The sequence below is a fragment of the Xiphias gladius genome, chromosome 10, assembly GCF_016859285.1.
Source record: "Xiphias gladius isolate SHS-SW01 ecotype Sanya breed wild chromosome 10, ASM1685928v1, whole genome shotgun sequence".
Taxonomy (NCBI): Eukaryota; Metazoa; Chordata; class Actinopteri; order Istiophoriformes; family Xiphiidae; genus Xiphias; species Xiphias gladius.
The window spans coordinates 3,523,863-3,541,849 of NC_053409.1; the positions used below are offsets into that span (position 1 = coordinate 3,523,863).

The 17,987-nt window shown below is 40.6% G+C and overlaps 1 protein-coding gene across 1 annotated transcript in view; it reads right to left on the minus strand.

The window, feature by feature from the left end:
* Positions 1–1,165: 1,165 nt before the first annotated feature.
* The window catches only part of ccdc85ca (coiled-coil domain containing 85C, a), a 32,364-nt gene continuing 15,542 nt past the window's right edge, over positions 1,166–17,987 (minus strand). Inside the window, 2 exon segments of the mRNA XM_040137334.1 lie at positions 1,166–1,405; positions 16,394–16,518. Of these exon segments, the coding sequence (XP_039993268.1) occupies positions 1,166–1,405; positions 16,394–16,518 (365 nt within the window).

Consider the following 17,987-nt stretch of genomic DNA (forward strand, 5'->3'; position numbering starts at 1 on the left):
AGAACATCAGTAACTTTATATTTAAATATGTAGCAATATGCTCTGGAATGGAATTTTTCAACTGATCCAATGCTATCAAACCACAAAGATCTTCAAAAGTGGTCAGTCTTGCAGCAGAACACCAACAATTGAAATGAGACAAGTTCTGTGCAAATTCAAAATGAGCTTGTTTATCTTTCCACTTCCAGGACCAAAAACACTGGCGGTAAACTTTGGGGACCACCTCATAGGCTTTCAAGACATTTTACTAGCTTTTTTCACCTTTTTATAAAATCCTCAATAATTTCTGGACTCAAATGCAGAAAGAAACGGAGGCAGGCTGGATGAGTGATGTGACTCAGTGAGAAATAAACGTACACTAATTCAGGTGAATGAGATGGCATACATGAATCTAGGAAGATGGGTGTCAGGAAAAAACACAAGAGGAAAACTGAGGAGCTAAACCAGGAACTGGGGATCTCAGTGGAACAGCAGAAGAGGAGACTAGGGACAGAGCAGGGAATCTTGGGGGAACAGCAGAAGGGTAGACCAGGGAGGGAAAAGGGATGTTTGGAGCAGGGGACCTCAGGTGAATGGACTGTAGGCCTGGCAGACTGGGGGAGTCACTTGGGAGGGCTGCCCAGAGGCCGGGCAGACAGGCAAAGTTAGGGACGAAGGCAGAACTTCTCTGGAAAGTGTTGGCGGGGGGAGGGACGAAGGCTGGATCTCACTGAGGGCCAACAGCGATGGCAGGTCCCCTCTGGAGGCTGAGCAGGAGGGCAATGGTGAAAGCTGCTCCCCTCAGGAAGGAAAGCTGGAGGACAACCAGACAGATGGAACCTCTCTGGATGATGACTTTGAAGCTGACACTGTATGCGAGACTGCTCTGGGGGCCAGTGCTATGGGTGGAACTGCTCTGGAGGTCAGCAAAAAGACTGGTGGTCTGAAGAGATAGCCGGCACCAGGAGATTCAGCTGTAGGTTGAGGCTGAATCTTTCTTGACACCCTAACTGGGCGTGGGCAAAGAAAGCTGACTGATGATCTGGGAGGTCAAGCAGTGTGTTAGCAGGAACTGTTGACAGGAGATCTGGATCTGGTGTCAGCAGGGGCGTCGACAGGAGATCTGGAGTTGGTTTCAGCAGGGACATCAGGGGCTAGTGCCGCACGAACTGCTAACTGGGGATCATTAGTAGGTGTCAGTCAGGCCGCCAACTGGAAATCGGGACCAGGAGTTGGACAGACCTAATGGGAGCTCAGGACCAGGAGTCAGCCAGACTGCTGACTGGAAACCAGGTACAGATATCGACCAGGCCGCCGACTGGGAACCTGGAGCAGGTTCGACATCAGCCGGCTCAGGAACAGGCTTGGGAACTGAGAAGACGTCAGCTGAGAAGGCCAGCTCAGGAACAGGTTTGGCATTGGCCGACTAAGGAACAACCCCATTGCAATGCCAAGATGAACAAGAAGGAGCTTTTAAGCATGCATTTTTGCTGTCTCCCTACTTTTCTATTAATCTCATGAGCAAAGATCTGATGTGCAAGTTGGGCATTGTGCTTGTGTAAAAACCAGACAGCATCATAGTCACAAGAATGATATATGAAGCCTCCTTTGTGAAGAACTCACCAGATAGTGTACTGTATGCTTATCAGTGGTTTCGTCACACAGCACTTAGTTCTGTGAATGATGCATTAACACAAGAAGCAGCAAAACTGACCACATCCTCAGACACGGATCACATGAAACCACAAGACCTATACTGCACATCAAATGTTTCATTCGGACAGGACAGAGATTATGAAGAGAAATGTTATAGAGAGAGTGGAAATGTCATTCTGAGAATTAAGTGGCTCTATTGGAAGAGTGATCGCTAAATACAATACACAAAATGGTAAATACACAACACACAGTACAGCTGGTACCAGAGGAAGATTATACACTTCCTGAATTCATGAGACACAAAACAAAATACACATTTGACCCAAACTAATTTTTTGTGTGAGACACATCTGAAATTCCTGAATTGAGTAAGGTTCCAAATTGCCTCTGGGGCAAAATAAATATGACGTAGGACTAATTAAGGGTGTGGAACCCATTGTGATCACACCAAAATCCTCATAACAGCCTTGTCAAAACCAATATCGAATGAAATAGGAAGCCGTAGTGGGCATCACACCTGTCTTTAACTAAAAGCAGAGTTATTGTGCAGTTTGAAACCTCCCCTGTACGCACACCGATTTTTCCTTTCAAAAAGATTAGGGATGTTGGCCAGCCAGAAAAATACTGCTTTTTTCAGGACTTACAGACCACGAACGCTGCACTTTTAGCATGTTCTCCAAATGTTCCAAATCCACATACAATCCTGTCTCAAGATCCACCAGACGGTAAATGGTTTTCTGTAGTTGATTTGACAAACGCATTTTTCAGCATTCCAGTACAAAAAGACAGTCAATTCTGGTTTGCGTTTCAATTTGAAGGCAATTTTTATACTTTCAAGTCTCTGTCAAGGTTACCATGAATCTCCATCCCTCTTTAATGCAGCATTAAAGCAAAATCTTGACAAACTCATTTTGCCTATGGGTACATACTGCAGTATGTTGATGATTTGAGGATCTGTTCACCAACAGACTGGCTCTATTGAAATATTTGGCTGAAAACAGCCACAAAGCAAGATTGTCAAAACTTCAGTGGGTTTCTCAAATCGTCACTTTTCTGACTCATGTGATCACACAAGAGGGCAAGTCCCTCTCACCCAAAAGAGTTGAAACCATCCGTAACATCCCAAAACCTGAAACAAAGAAAAAGATAATGAGTCTTTTGGGTGTGACATCCTACTGTAGACAGTGGATTCCAACTTATGCAGAAATTGAGGCACCATTAGCAACTATTGCTCATTGACAAGGCCTCACGGCAAATCACAAAGTTGAAAAGACACCAGAAGCATCTGATGCATTTGAAAGCCTGAAAACAGCACTGCAAACCACACCAACATTGCCTGACCCGCTGAGACCATTTACCCAGACCGTGTATGGCTATTTGACGTCACAACTCCAAGATACAACACTTAGAAATGAGTGAAATAGAGTTAGAAATGCCTAACATCCCTGTGGAAAGATGTAGTGTTCTTAACCCTTAACCCTTCTTGCCACTCAAGAAGATGGTCACATGACTGAGTTGCTGCCATAACTTAAGTTTGTTCACCCCAACCTGATTTACAGGAAACACCCCTGTGAACCCTGACCTGGAACTGTTTGTGGATGGATCGGCTTCTCGCAATCCAGAGACAGGCAAGAATCAAGCGGGTTATTCTGTTGTGACTCTGTTTGACACTCTCAATGCAGAACCATTACCTGCCGATTATTCTGCCCAAGCAGCAGATCTCAGAGCATTGACTGAAGCATGCAAACTGGCACCAGGTAAAGCAGCAACAATTTACACAGACAGCAGATATGCATTTGGTGTTCATGATATTGTCTCACTGTGGAAACACAGAAACTTTTTAACTTCATCTGGCAAACCCATTGCACATTACCAACTTGTCTCTGCATTGCTTGATGCCATCCACCTCCCAAAACAGCTTGCTGCATGTAAATACGAAGATCACACTAACAACATTGACCTAGTTTCACAGGGGAATGCAAAAGCAGATGCAGCTGCCAAGAAGGCTGCAAAATAGACAATGACTGCTCAATGTGTTTCTATGCCTGATGACACATCCCACAGCTGATTTGCAGGACATACAGCAGCCTCTGCTGATAAAAAGACAGTCTGGAAGAGAAGTGGCTGCACATACAATGATGGCATATGGTTTGAACCAAACAATAAAACCCTGTTTACCTAAATATCTTTTTCCTCACTGTGCTAAATTGACACATGAGAAGGACCATGTGTCGAATGGGGGGATGTTAAATGAGATTCAAAAATATTGGTTCACAAAAGGATTCTCTACCTCTCTAACTCTCACAAAAATGTTGTCAACGTTGTGTGATTTGTGCTACTAACAATATAGGCAGATGTATCAAGACAGACCAAGCAGCTCACCCACCACCAGATTAAACCATTTGACCATCTACAAATGGATTTCATTGAGTTAATACCAAGTGAAGGGAAAAAGTATTGTCTTGTCATTGTTGACATGTTTTCTAAATGAATTGAAGCTTTCCCAACAGCTAAACAGTATGCAGCAGTAGCTAAGGCTTTAGTTACTGAGATCATTCCGAGATGCGGAATTCCAGGTAAACTCAGCAGTGATAATGGTTCCCCGTTTGTCTGTGCTGGTCTGAAGAGCATTGGTGAGTATTTTGGCATTGACATGAAACAACACTGTGCTTATTATCCAGCCAGTGGTGGTGCCATTGAGAGAGAAAATAGTACCCTCAACAACAAACTTGCAAAATGTTGTGATGACACGGGACTGCCTTGGACAAAACCATTTCCAATTCTTTTGATGCAAATGAGAGCAAGAATAAGATCACGGTCATGGTCATGGTTTAAGTCCTTTTGATATCCTGTTTGGCAGACCACTCAAAACAGGAATTAGACCTTTTAAAAGGCAACTCCCAAGCACCAGCCTATGTAAAGATGAAATGTTGCGTTATTGTGCAAACCTATCTTCTGTCCTTTGTGATGTTCACAATCAGGTGAGAGCAGCCCTACCAACACCAGCTGAAACAGCATTGCATGACCTGAGACCTGGCATTTGGATTCTGGTGAAGGACCTGAGGAGGAAGAACTGGAAGGCTCGAAGGTTGAACAGTCCATATTAAGTGCCACTGACAAGTGAGACCGCAGTGGAGGTTCCAGAGAGAGCCACATGGATACATGCTAGCCACTGCAAGAGAGTTCCTGATCTAAGTGCGCAAGATAAGATAGTGAGAACCCAGAACATCATAACTCCTGGTCGTCGTTCCTGAAATTTCTTAGCCAGGGGGATCCAGGAACCAGACCCATATTGGTAATATATCGACCATTAACACATTAGGACACATTAATACCCGGAAGCCCGAAGGCAGACATCAATGGGTGACATCTAAAGAAGACTGCAAACCAACTACAATAGCATACCTGAAAGCACCATATTCCAACAACCCAGCTATTAGCCTTTGGAAGATGCTTTGCGAGGAAAGTTTTAATCCAAAACCTGTGTAAGAACGGCACAGGACAGTTTATGGGACAATCACAATGTCAAATGCATCTGACTGGACAGATGAAACATTTTACTTTAGCTTACTATGCTTATGCTATCTGCTATTTAATATGCCATTAATTTCTTACAAATGTACAGTATTCTGAAGTAACTCATAATGATTAAAATTTTGTGGTTGATTTAAATGAGCATTAAAATGCTCATAGTGGGGAATTGTAATGGAAAATTTTAATACTATTCACTCGATACTATTCACCTGTTAAGCTGCCTTTATAATATCTATGGAAAGTATTGATTTGCTCACTGTTCAGTTAAAAGGTACAGCCTGACCCTCAGAGATAAAACGAACCAGTTGGTATCAGGCACTTGTCCTCCATGCAGCTGCATATCATCTCACACCAGGACCAAATCAACTGCTCAGTGTGTACTCAAACGCACCGAACCCGGCAAGCGGACAAGCCCCCAATTTTTGTCACAACCTGGCATGAGGCCATTACAAAAGTGGGAGACATATCATTTTCAGCAAACAAAAAATAATTTATTAAATTTATTAAATGAACTGAGGATACTTTAATATATAAGGACAAGGGCACTGCTCATGTGGCAACCGGCAGCAGGTTCCTGGTGTCAGGGCGTTTTTAAATCTCAGTGTTGTTTTATATATTATCTCTTTCTAAGTGGGACAGTTTTTGAGTATTTTAAAGTCCTAAATAAATTTATGAGTCGGTGCAGAGATGGAGATGTTTTATTACTTGCTTTCAGTAATATTCACGAACCTTGCCCGGAGTCACTCTCACTCCCAAAAAATCCAGTATCCAGAGTTTCACTTAAATCTAAGTTGTCAGACCTTGGATCCTACATTTTTTCCTCAAGGATTTCTAACATAAATCAGGAGATATTGAGTCTGTGATCACAAGAAATGACTTCAAGAAAGTGGCGGCGGCGTGTGTCAGCATTTACGGAAACAACTTCAAAACAATTGCATTCCCCTGGCTTCCATAATCCTGGCTAATGTCCAATCATTAAGCAATAAAAAGGATCCATTACATGGGAATATCAGTCATCTACATACAGAGAAGCTTGTCTCATGGAATTCAGGGAAACATGGCTGGAGGTCTGGAATGAGGATTCCTCTCGTGCCCTACAAGGGTGCTTCAACTGCACAGACTGGTCGGTGTTTACAGAATCCTTGGACAATATTAATTAGTTAATGGACGTTGTGTGTAGCTGCTTCTCGTTTTGTTGAGACAATGTTATTCCCACCAAGGTTTGTGAGATTTTTTCCTAACAACAAACAATGGGCCTCCTCATCAGCCCTAAAGGGTCTTATTTGGAAAAGAAAAATGCTTTTAATGAGGATAATGTTACTGAAGTTATGGAAAACAAAAAGGGAGATCAGCTCAAAAATCAAAAAGGCTAAACTCAGGTACTCAGGAGATAAAATTGAAGCAGAGCTGGGCAGTAACAATTTAAGGGAAGCCTCTAACACTATGAAAGCTATGACTGGATCTAATGACAAAGGCAATAGTAACATTGCACTGGATGGTTTTGATTCAGACAAACAGCAGGCTGATGAGTTAAACGCTTTTTATTTAGATTTGATAATCATGACTTCACTGATACACTGAATGCTTTAAAGGACAACAATAGAGCTCCTCCAACTTTGGCTGATATTCAAAGTGTGGAAAAACACTTCAGACTTACCAAGTCTAGTAAGATTCCTGGACCTGATAATATCTGCAGCCAGGTTCCTAAAGCCTGTGCTGAGCAGATGTGCTGCATCTTTCATTTTATTTTCTCTCTGTCTCCTCAGCAACAAAGATATGGATATTTTCCACAATGTCCCAGTTGCTAAGACTAAAAAGCTATTAAACTTTCTGCATCGCCACCTAGAGGATAAAAGCTCATGCCGGGATGTTGTTTATGGAATTCTCCTTTTAACACTATCCACATCTGTTCGCAGATAAAATGCCAACAGATGTGGCAGCTTATCTGCCAAATCCAGTCTTTTTAAATTGGATTTTAATCTAGTTGGCTGGATTTTAAACTTCCTGACTGATAAGCCCCAGTGTGTGAGGGTAAATGGCTCCTTTTACAGTCAGCTGCACTCTTCCACTGGTTCTCCTCAAGGCCGTTGGACAGGAAGAATACTTGGTTATTGTTCTTGACAACAAATTGTGTTTTGAATCTTACATTGTTTACATGACAAAAAAAGGTCCAACAACAGGAAACTGTGCTCTTTTAATGTCTCCTCTGTGATGATGACTCTCTTTTATACAAGTTTTATCTAATTAGTTTTAATGTTCTGCATTGTTGCTTGGTATGGTAATTTGACTGGCCAAAAAAAAAAAAAAGCTTGGTAGCCTCATCAAAGTGGCTCATAAGATTTCAGGGAGGAGTCAAGCCCAGCTTACAGACCTTTATAACATGCAGGTGTTCAGGAGGACTGCTTGCCTTTTGGCAGGTAATATTTTACTGTTGTCTAGAGATCACTTACAGTCCTGGTTGAAATTATTGGCACCCCTGAATTTTAAGTAAGGAATCTTCAGAAATAAATGAAAATTAAACAATCTTGTATAATCAAAATATTTTAGTACCCCAGACATAATTATTGGCACTCTTCTGTAATATTTGGTTGCAGAATCTTTGGCAACAATGACAGCCTCTAAATGTTTCTTGTAGCCATCTAGAAGCTCCTTGCACCTGTCTGCTGGTAGTGTCTGCCATTCTTCCATTGCTATGCATTCAAGCTCTTTTAAGTTTTAAGTAAACAATCCTTTATGCAATGGGCAGATTTCAGCCCTCTCCAAAGGTTTTCAATGTGATTTAGGTCAGGACTCCCTGCTGGTCAGTTTAAAACAGTCCATCTGTTCCTTTTCAACCATTCTTTTGAGCTGGTGGATGTGTGCCTTGGGTCGTTGTCCTGCTGAAAGACCCAAGATCTTCACCTAGTTTTTTGACATTGGGTAATACATTTTGCTCTAAAATGCCTTGGTAATCTTCTGATTTCATCATTCCTTCCATAAATTCCATGCCTCCAGTACCAGAGGCAGCAAAGCAGCCCCGCAGCATGATAAAACCTCCATGTAAGTTTTAGGGTCTTTTTCCTTATGGGCTTCATTTTAGCAGCTATAAACAAACTGATGCACTGCATTCCCGAAGAGCTCTACTTTGGTTTCATTTGTCTACAGAATAATATCCCAGAAAGACTGTGGTATGTCTATGAAAGTTTTTGCAAACATTAGTCTTTCTTTCAATAATGGTGTCCTCCTTGGTCTTCACCTGTGGAGCTGTACTTAGTTTAGTGTGTATTATATGGTATGGGCTGAAACCACCTCCCCAGATTGCTCCAGGTCAGCCTGAAGCTCCCTATATCTTTTAGATGCGTGGTGTTTTTTCCACAATCTGCATCAACCTTTTCAGACTTCTCTCATTGAGTTCCTTCTTGGTACCACATCCTGGAATCGTCTTAACAGTTTAATGACTATGAAACTGCTGGATTTGAGATCTTTGGGGAATGCCTTGTAGCTTTTGGAATTGTTGTGTTTTTTGATAATAGCATTTCTGATGCTCTCAGACAGCTCTCTTGTCTTCAACATTGTGAAAAAGAACCCGGAAACAATCAGCCCCTTTTTATGCAGTAAAACCGTCACCTGAATTAACCATATTGGTTAATTCAGGTCTTCTGAACACGGAAAATTATTTTGTTTGAGGAACTAATTTAATTTCATCACTATATGAAAGCATTTTTTTTTGTTGTTCAATAAGTTTGGACATTTTATTAAAAAGTCTGATTATACAAAATTGATTAATTTGCTTTTTTTTCCTCGAAGATATTTTAATTCTGTACTTAAAATTCATTGGCAGCTCTATTTTGAGAAACATGAAGGTAGCGACACCAGTGACCATAGTCAGATGTATTTCTCGGGCCAGAATGGGCGATGTAGAATCCTATTTGAAACTGCTGGCTAAGGATAAATGTAAATATAGTAAGACTGATATTCACGTCGGCGGTAACGACACCTGATTATTCCAATCAGAGGTCACAAAATTAATGTTGAGTTGGTGTGTACATATGCAAAGAATTGTCTTTGCATCTGTAGTTTTCTCTGGGCTCCTGGGTAATCTGACGAGCAATGACATGTATAGCCACATTCAACCACTGGCTGTCAAGGTGGTGTCCAGCAAACGACATGGGTTTTGTAGATAATTGGAGGACATTTTGGGGAAGACCTGGTCTGAATAGGAGAGACGGCATACATCCCACTTTGGATGTAGCAGCTCTCATATCTAGAAATCTGACTGAGTTTATTAGTAGACCAAAACCTTGACAACCCAGAGTTGAGACCAGGAGGCTGAGTTGCTGTATTACATGCTTTTCTTGGCTTCCATTACATCAGTCAACCACCCAAAACCCCATAGAGACCATGTCTCTATGGGGTTTTGGACTCTATGTGCCGTGACCACCTAAATTAATTAAATCAAAAAGAAACAGAAGAGGAGTTTTACACAGAAACCTAATAAAAATTAAGACCACCACTGCAGAAGTACAACACAATAGGTGAAATAAATGTGGACTCTTAAAAATTAGATCACTCCCATCCAAGCTGTACTAGTAAATGATCTAAAGAGATCATTATATTGATATATTTAATCTCACTGAAACCTGGCTGTGTCATGGTGAATATGCTAGCTTAAATTAATCCACTCCACCCAGTGACATTAACACTCACATTCCTCAAGGCACCGGCTGAGGAGGTGGAGTTGCAGCCATTTTTAATTCAAGCCTAATAATCAACCCTAAACCTAAACTCAATTATAACTCATTCAAAAGCCTGGTTCTTAGTCTTACACAGCCATCATGGAAAACTTTAAAGCCTATTCGATTTGTTATAGTGTACTGCGCTCCTGGCCAATACTCTTACCATACTTTAGTCCTTAGTGCAGATAAAGTAAATATAGTAGGTGATGTCAGTATTCATGTGGATGTTGATAATGATAGCCTTAGAAATGCCTTTATCTCATTATTAGACTCAATTGGCTTTGCCCAGTGTGTAAATAAACCCACTCACTGCTTTAACCACACCCTTGACCTCGTTCTGACTTATGGCATCGAAATTGAACATTTAGTAGTCTTTCCACAGAATCCTCTTTTATCGGACCATTGTTTGGTAACTTTTGAATTCCTATTACTGGACTACACACCATTAGGCAGAAAGGCCTTTTCTAGATGTATAGCTGATAGTGTTGTAGCTAAATTTAAGGAACTGATTCCATCAGCACTTAGCACCTATGCTAACTTTAGTCCCTCCCAAACTGACCATCTTGTTGATAATGCTACAGGCTTAATGAGAATGACACTCGACTCTATTGCCCCTCTAAAAAAGAAGATAATAAAACAAAGGAGGTTAGCTCCATGGTTTAAATCCAAAACCCGCATATTAAAGCAAACTACGCGAAAACTTGAAAGGATATGGCGTTCTACCGGCCCTCTGTAATGCCAGAGTAGCATATTACTTATCTTTAATAGAGGAAAATAAAAATAACCCTAGGTTTCTTTTCAGCACTGTAGCCCAGCTGAAAGAGTCATAGCTCCATTGATCCATGTATTCTCATAGCTCTCAGTAGTCCCAATTTCATGAGCTTCTTTAATGATAAAATCGTAACTATTAGAGACAAAATTCACCACCTAATGCCCTCAACCAGCACAGATTGATCTTGAAACACAGGAACCTTAGAAACAGCTGTAAAACCTGATATATACTTAGTAAGTTTTTCTCCCATCAACCTTGGCCAACTAACTTGAACAATGTCTTCATCTAAAACAGCAGTCTTTTCAAATAGCTGTAATTATACCTCATTAAAAGCCTACTCTTGATCCAGATATTTTAGCCAACTATAGACCCATATCTAACCTCCCCTTTCTCTCTAAGATCCTTGAGAAAGCTGTCACCGACCAGTTTTGTTACTTTTTACATGATAATAGTTTATTTGAGGGTTTTCAGTCAGGATTTAGAGTGCGTCATAGCACAGAGACAGCACTGGTAAAAGTTACAAATGACCTAATTTCATCAGACAAAGGACTTGTCTCTGTATTTGTCTTGTTCGATCTTAGTGCTGCATTTGATACCACTGACCATCATATCCCATTAAAAACACTGGAACATTTAATTGGCATTTAAATCCTATTTATCAGATCGATTTCAGTTGCACGTAAACAATATTCCCATATTCTTAAAAATTTTCCATGGAGTTCCACAAGGTTCTGTGCTTGGACAAGTTCTATTCACCCATATATGCTTCCTTCAGGCAATATTATTAGGAAACACTTATTAGGAAACTTCTGTTGTTATGCAGATGATACCAATTGTACTTGTCAGTGAAGTCAGATGAAACCAATCAGTCAGCTAAACTCCAAGCACTTCTTAAGGACATAAAGACCTGGATGACCAGTAACTTTCTGTTGTTAAACTGAAGTTATTGTACTTGGCCCCCAGCATCTAAGAAACACATTATCTAATGATATAGTCATTCTAGATGGCAGATGGTTACTCCAGATGGCATTCCAGCACCACTGTCAGGACTCTGAGTTATCTCTGATCAGGTGCTTTAACTCCTTTAACAAACTTCAAGGACAGCCTTTTTTCATCTACGTAACATTGAAAAAAATCAGGCACATCCTGTCTCCAAAAGATACAGAAAAACTAGTCCATTCTTTTGTTACTTCTAGGCTGGATTATTGCAACTCATTATCAGGCTACCCCAACATATCTTTAAATACTCTCCAGCTGATCCCAAATGCTGCAGCGCGAGTACTCACAGGAACGACGAAAAGAGATCATATTTCTCCTGTGTTAAGCTCCTCTGCATTGGCTCCCTGTAAAATCCAGAATATAATTCAAAATTGAACGCAGGCTTGCTTGTGGTTCCCAGAGTCTCCAAAAGTAGAATTGGAGGCAGAGCCTTCAGTTATCAAGCTCCTCTACTGTGGAACCATCTTTCAGTTTGGGTCCGGGAGGCAGATACCCTCTCCACAATGAAAATCAGGCTTAAAACCTTCCTTTTTGATAAAGCTTATAGTTAGGGCTGGCTCAGGCTTGTCTTGAACCACCCCTATTTATGCTGCTATAGGCCTAGAGTGCCAGGGGACTTCCCATGATGCAACAAGCTCCTCTCTCATCCAATTCCTCTCCATCTGTACGCATTCATATCGCATCAATGCTTGTTACTAACTTGACTTCTTCTCTCTCCCGTATCTTTGTGCTTCTCTCTCCTCCTTTTGCTTTCTGCAGGTATTTCTGCGCCCAGTGCTGCAGAGTCTGGATCTGTTACTGCAAAGCACCTATTTCCCCAATGATCCTGGTCAACACCCACCGCTCAATTATTATGATCATCATTACTATCATATATAGTAATATATTTAGTTTAATTATTATTATTATTATTATTAATATTCCTCCTATTATTTTTATAATTATTAGTTTTGTGCTATGCCCCCCCATCGCTCTCAACCCAGCCAGTTGAGGAAGACGGCCGTCCAACACAAGGATTGATCAGAGGGGAATGCCACAACAGCTGATGGAACAACAGGAAGCATTGAAGAAGGAAACCTCTGCATTTATCTTAATCCCCTGGCCAAAGGTTCCGGGTCTGTGACGTAAGATTCCCTGGGCAAAAGACACAGGCGGTGGAGCAGAGCTGGGACGGCTGCAATGCAGAGGCTGGTGGGGTGAGGGGAGATGTTAAAAACGAGACTTGGTTAGTTACTTGAGGGATTTTATTTACCATAGCCTGGCTATTGTCTGAGAGTTTCCAGAGGAGTTGTTCATTATGTCCAAGTAAAATTACTTGGCTAGAGATTGCTCTTTGAATGCTAATTGTTTCCTGGGCTGACTCTGCTGGGTCCAGATCATTCTGTTAGGTTCAGCAAAGTTGGGACCTAAAAGCAGAAAACAGACAGAACTTCAATGGTTCAAAAGCAGTTTTATTGAGGACTTGGAGCGTTGAGGTTTTGGGGAGCTGAGATGGTGGAGCATGGCAGGCAGAGGGAACTGGAATATCAGCTTGACAGGCAGATAGATGATGTGCTGGCTGATGCAGGCAGACTGGCATAGGCAAAAACAGGATTAGACGAGATTCAGGCAAATACAGCATAAACACAAACTGGAACTTCAGTTTGGCCGTACCAAAGTGGTGAACTGAGTGCTCTGGCAAAGACTGGAGTCTAAAGCTGTGGTATATATACATTGCAGGAAGTCATTAGTGGATAGGTCACAGGTGCACGAGTAAATTGAAAGAAAGAGGAAACTGATTGCCATGCCAAGAGAAATGCACACACAGTCAGAGAGACAAACTGGGGACACACAAGACACATAAAGGAGGGGAAAAACAGCAGAAACACTAGGAATATGAGCAGCAACGCTGATACTCTGACAGATTTATCACTTGACATGTTGTTGATTCTCTGGATTGAGCTCTGTTAAGCTGTAATGGGCATTTTTCACTATTTTTCACAATTTGACTTTTACTGCATCTTGTACTGTGGAGGCAACAATATTCATATTCCCTGTTTATATGAGCAAAGTCTTGTAATTTCAGGTGGGACATGTAGTTCTGATTGTTGTCACTCATAAAGGGCAATGAAAGCAATATTGAATGTATTCTCGTCTAATTCTATTGTTATTTTTCAAGCAGATGTAATTCCTCTGGTGTGGAGATTCAAATGAAGCACAATTTGAATACAACTGAAGTGAATGAAACTGAAAGATATAGGGAGTGAACGAAGTAATGTGGAAATAAAGAAAGATTGCGAGACAAGCAAAACTACATAAATAGGACCACATACATTAGGTTTCAATATTTTGAAGCTAAGCTCTTATTCCCTGTATGTTATTGGTATGATTCAGTCAGACACACAGACACAAACACACACATACGCATTGTTGTCAGTGTTATAGTATACCTACATTGTGCATGTTGTCCTGGAACTGTGAGAGCAGAATTTCTGAAAGATAAAGAGAAAAACCCTTCCTGAGTGTCTTTAGAGTGTCATTAGACTGGGAGAGAGACATCAACAGAAAGAGAGTGAGAGGGACATAGTTTTAAAACCTGATGGTTGATATAACAAGATTTTACAACAACAGAAATCATCCATGAACACTGGTAATAAATAAAAGAAAATGGATCACTGGATCATTCCCTATTTAATGTGAAGGAGGCAGAGGTAGGACTTACAACCTCTACTGGGAAATCAAACGTGTTGCTATTGTTGTTTGCACTTCCTGAATGTAACCATATATATTTTTCTAAAACTAGATTTAAACATTTGATGAGTTTTAGTCAGGAAGTTTTTTTTGCATGAAAAAAAAGATTTTTATTTCATGTTTTTTATTACAAGCTCAATAAAAGACAGCTGATGTTACATCTCATTAATGACCAACTTTTAGCAACTGGAGTAAATAAAAAACACTAAGTTCAAGCTTTGTTGTTTCTGAAGTTGGTTTTGTTCTGTGAGGAAAAAGAATAATAAATATCTAGCCACACACAGGTGAAACTTTTAGATGAGAGATGCAGAAATATGTAATGTTACGTATGGGTTAAGACTTTTTACATACAGTACATGTAGTAATCAACCAGTAAAAGTAGATGGTAAATGGACTGCACTTATATAGGGCTTTTGTATTCTTATCAACCACTCAGAGCACTTTACACTACTATCACATTCATCCATTCACACAGTACTATTTTCTATACATACAGTGCTTTTCTATACATACACACACACTAACCCACCGTTGATACATCGGGGGCAATTTTGGGGCTCAGCATCTTGCCCAAGGACTCTGCAAAATGCAGACTGGAGGAGCTGGGGATCAAACCACCTACCTTCAAGTGCGTGGAGGACCTGCTCTATTTCGTGAGCCACAGCTGCCCTAAATACTCAAAATGATCTGAAATCTGGGTTTTTGGCAGGAAAACATGACAGCATGACATTGTGCTTACTTCACTTTCTACCATCAAAACTTCAGAAACCTATGACTCGGACAAAGACAGGTTCAATATGACTTCTTTCACAGCTGAAGGCACCTGTGTTTTGTCCTTTGTTATTCTTTCTGAATCCTAAAATCAGTCACTGCACGTGTACAATGAACCTAGAGTAGAAAGATAAAAGTTGTGCCCTCTGACTCTAATAAACAGTAGTGGAAATGTTCTTGTTTGTATGTGATATTCCTGATTTCAAAGTGGCTCTGACATCGATTAATCAGACACTGTCAGTGGTGAGTCCTGTCCTCCGGTAGATCACTGAACGACTCTGATACCTCTGTACTAATCTGATCTCAAACAGCTCAGACAGTGAAGAGTTTGAGCTCCATCTCACCCAGGTGAGTTACAGACCTTCTATGTTTCTTCTCTCCCCTCCCTCACCGCCGGCTTCGACTAGCCTTGGCTGGTCCGATGGCGGTGTGATTTCAATTGATTGCTACAGTGAGCTACAGAAAAGTTCAGTGTTGACAATCAATATTTCAATGGCAGTACGGTTTGTAGGTTTTGGTGTACAGTTCAAAAATGGGTAACTGCACATCATGCTCTAATTTTATTATGATACCAAAATTTTTGTGCCGTCAACAGGTTAATGATAAAAACAGTCATCAGACAGACAAAGTCCCTGTAGATGTGGACATACAGCAGGTCTGTCAGACGATAACTATAGTAACTGATCTATAGTGTATGACTATACACTGATCATTCACAAACAATAAATCATACACAAACATAAGTTACATAACCATACCAGTTTTATATAACTGCAGAACTTGCCTGAGAATCATCATGCTTTTAAGTTTTCTTCAGTATCATAGTTACACTGTGATAGTTGTCTGTACATCCATGGGTACACTGCAAACAGGAGCTGATCAGAGCTATTTCAGCAACTTTTAATGGGGACAGTTTGACAACATGTAAACAAATATAGACTGGTAAAGTGGTGCTCAACTTGTAGCCCATAGCATAACTAGCTGACTACATTACAACATTACACTAGTTCACATCTCCCCAAGCAAACATTTAACAGTAGTTCCAAGACATAAAACATTAAAACATTATTGATTACTGAAGCTGTCTCAGTTTTTTCTGGGGGTTGGTGCTCATGGTGTCAGACTCTGTTTAATCCAATTTATTAAAAACCCATACAGAGTTCAAAGAGTGCAATACGGTGTGAACACTTTCCAAAGCCTACTGTGCAGGCCTGTAGCCAAAATAAATCAAGCACACTGATGTGTTTTGTTCTGTGTAAAGTGATGAGAGCAGTGACCATGACAGCAGCTGTGACGGCTTGTTTTCATCCTCTAGCATCCTCACCTTTTTCTCCAGCTGTCTGATGTAGCTGGCTGATATGTCTGAACAAGAAACAACAAAAGAAAATTTCACATCCGATCTTGGACTGAGCAAATGTCAATACAACCAAAGCAGTTTTTCAGTTTTTCAAGTAACTGATGTTAAGGAAAGTATCTCAAAGCATTCTGTTTCCTTTTTGGCTGTGCTCATGCCTTCTCCTTCATGCTCTCTGATTGGACATAAGCACACATTGAGCACTGTGTAGCCTTATCCTAAAACAGCAGCCTGGTCTGTGGACGTCTACAGTGTCAGATGGCTGCAGTAAACTGGTACCTGAGTGAGTGTTCCACTTAATGTTAGCGTCCTCTGCTGCCAGCTTTGCCTTATGGGGCCTCGACTGGCATGTCTTTCACATGTTTAGCAGCTTATTCTGTACATAAGGCTGAGAAGCCCATTGTTGATTTTCCCAAACAGATTCTAGTTAAGACAACGTTATAGTCACTGATTCCCAAACCAATGGATGAATATTCGAGCTGCTTTCAGAACACTATCAGGCAACATAGGAATTTTTGGCACATAAAGGTTAGTTTGAGTTTGTCTCTGGACATACAGTACAGGATACAGACAAGGTGCAGTTTATTTAAAGTGCTGTGCACATTCAAACAAACAGCCAGAGCCCATAACCTAATCTTTAAACCTGATCTCATGGAAAGGTTGAAGTTACTTCTACAACAACAGAGTCTACAGCCACATTGCAAAAATTTGGGAAAAAAAGTTGACCTGATGATGGTGATAGATGAAAGGATCACTGCAGTTATTAAGATTCATCTCCTGGTGTCACTGAATGGTCCAATCTGACCAATATTTTTTGAGATATTTGAGACTGGAGCAAAGTGGTGGACTGGCTGACTAACTGACTCACATTACCATTGCGCGAGCCAAAACATAAAATGTCTGAAAATGTGATGCAAGAATGAAATGTACTTACATATAAGCATATACTATTTGATATTAAAGCAAGTTTAACCCAGACCATAACCTAATCTTAATACCTAAACCTCTACTAAGTAGGCGTAGCAGCAATCTCATTGTAACTTGGGAAAAGTAGAAATGTGTCCAGTCCATACCGTAAGTATTTAGACAGTTATACCTTTTTTGTTCTTCAGACTCTCTGCTTCAGCACATTCCTTTTGAAATAAAATAGTAAATGCTACATTAAAGTGCCAAGTCTCAGCTTTAATTTGAGTAGTTTTACATCGATGCAGAAATAACTTTATGGGAGAAACAGCCCTTTTACACATAGTGCCCAAATTGCAAGGGTTCAAAAGTAATTGGACACTTGGTTACTTAATGTTCTTGGTCAGCTGTGTGTCGTTAGTTCAAGCATAAAAGAACCCATAAATGGCTCATGGTTGACTTAGAGTTGCCATTTAGATTGACATGGTATTGTCTGTCAATGTAAGGAGTAAAGACAGTCTAGAACATATAACACATAATAACACGCATTAAAATTAAACACTGTCTTACCTTG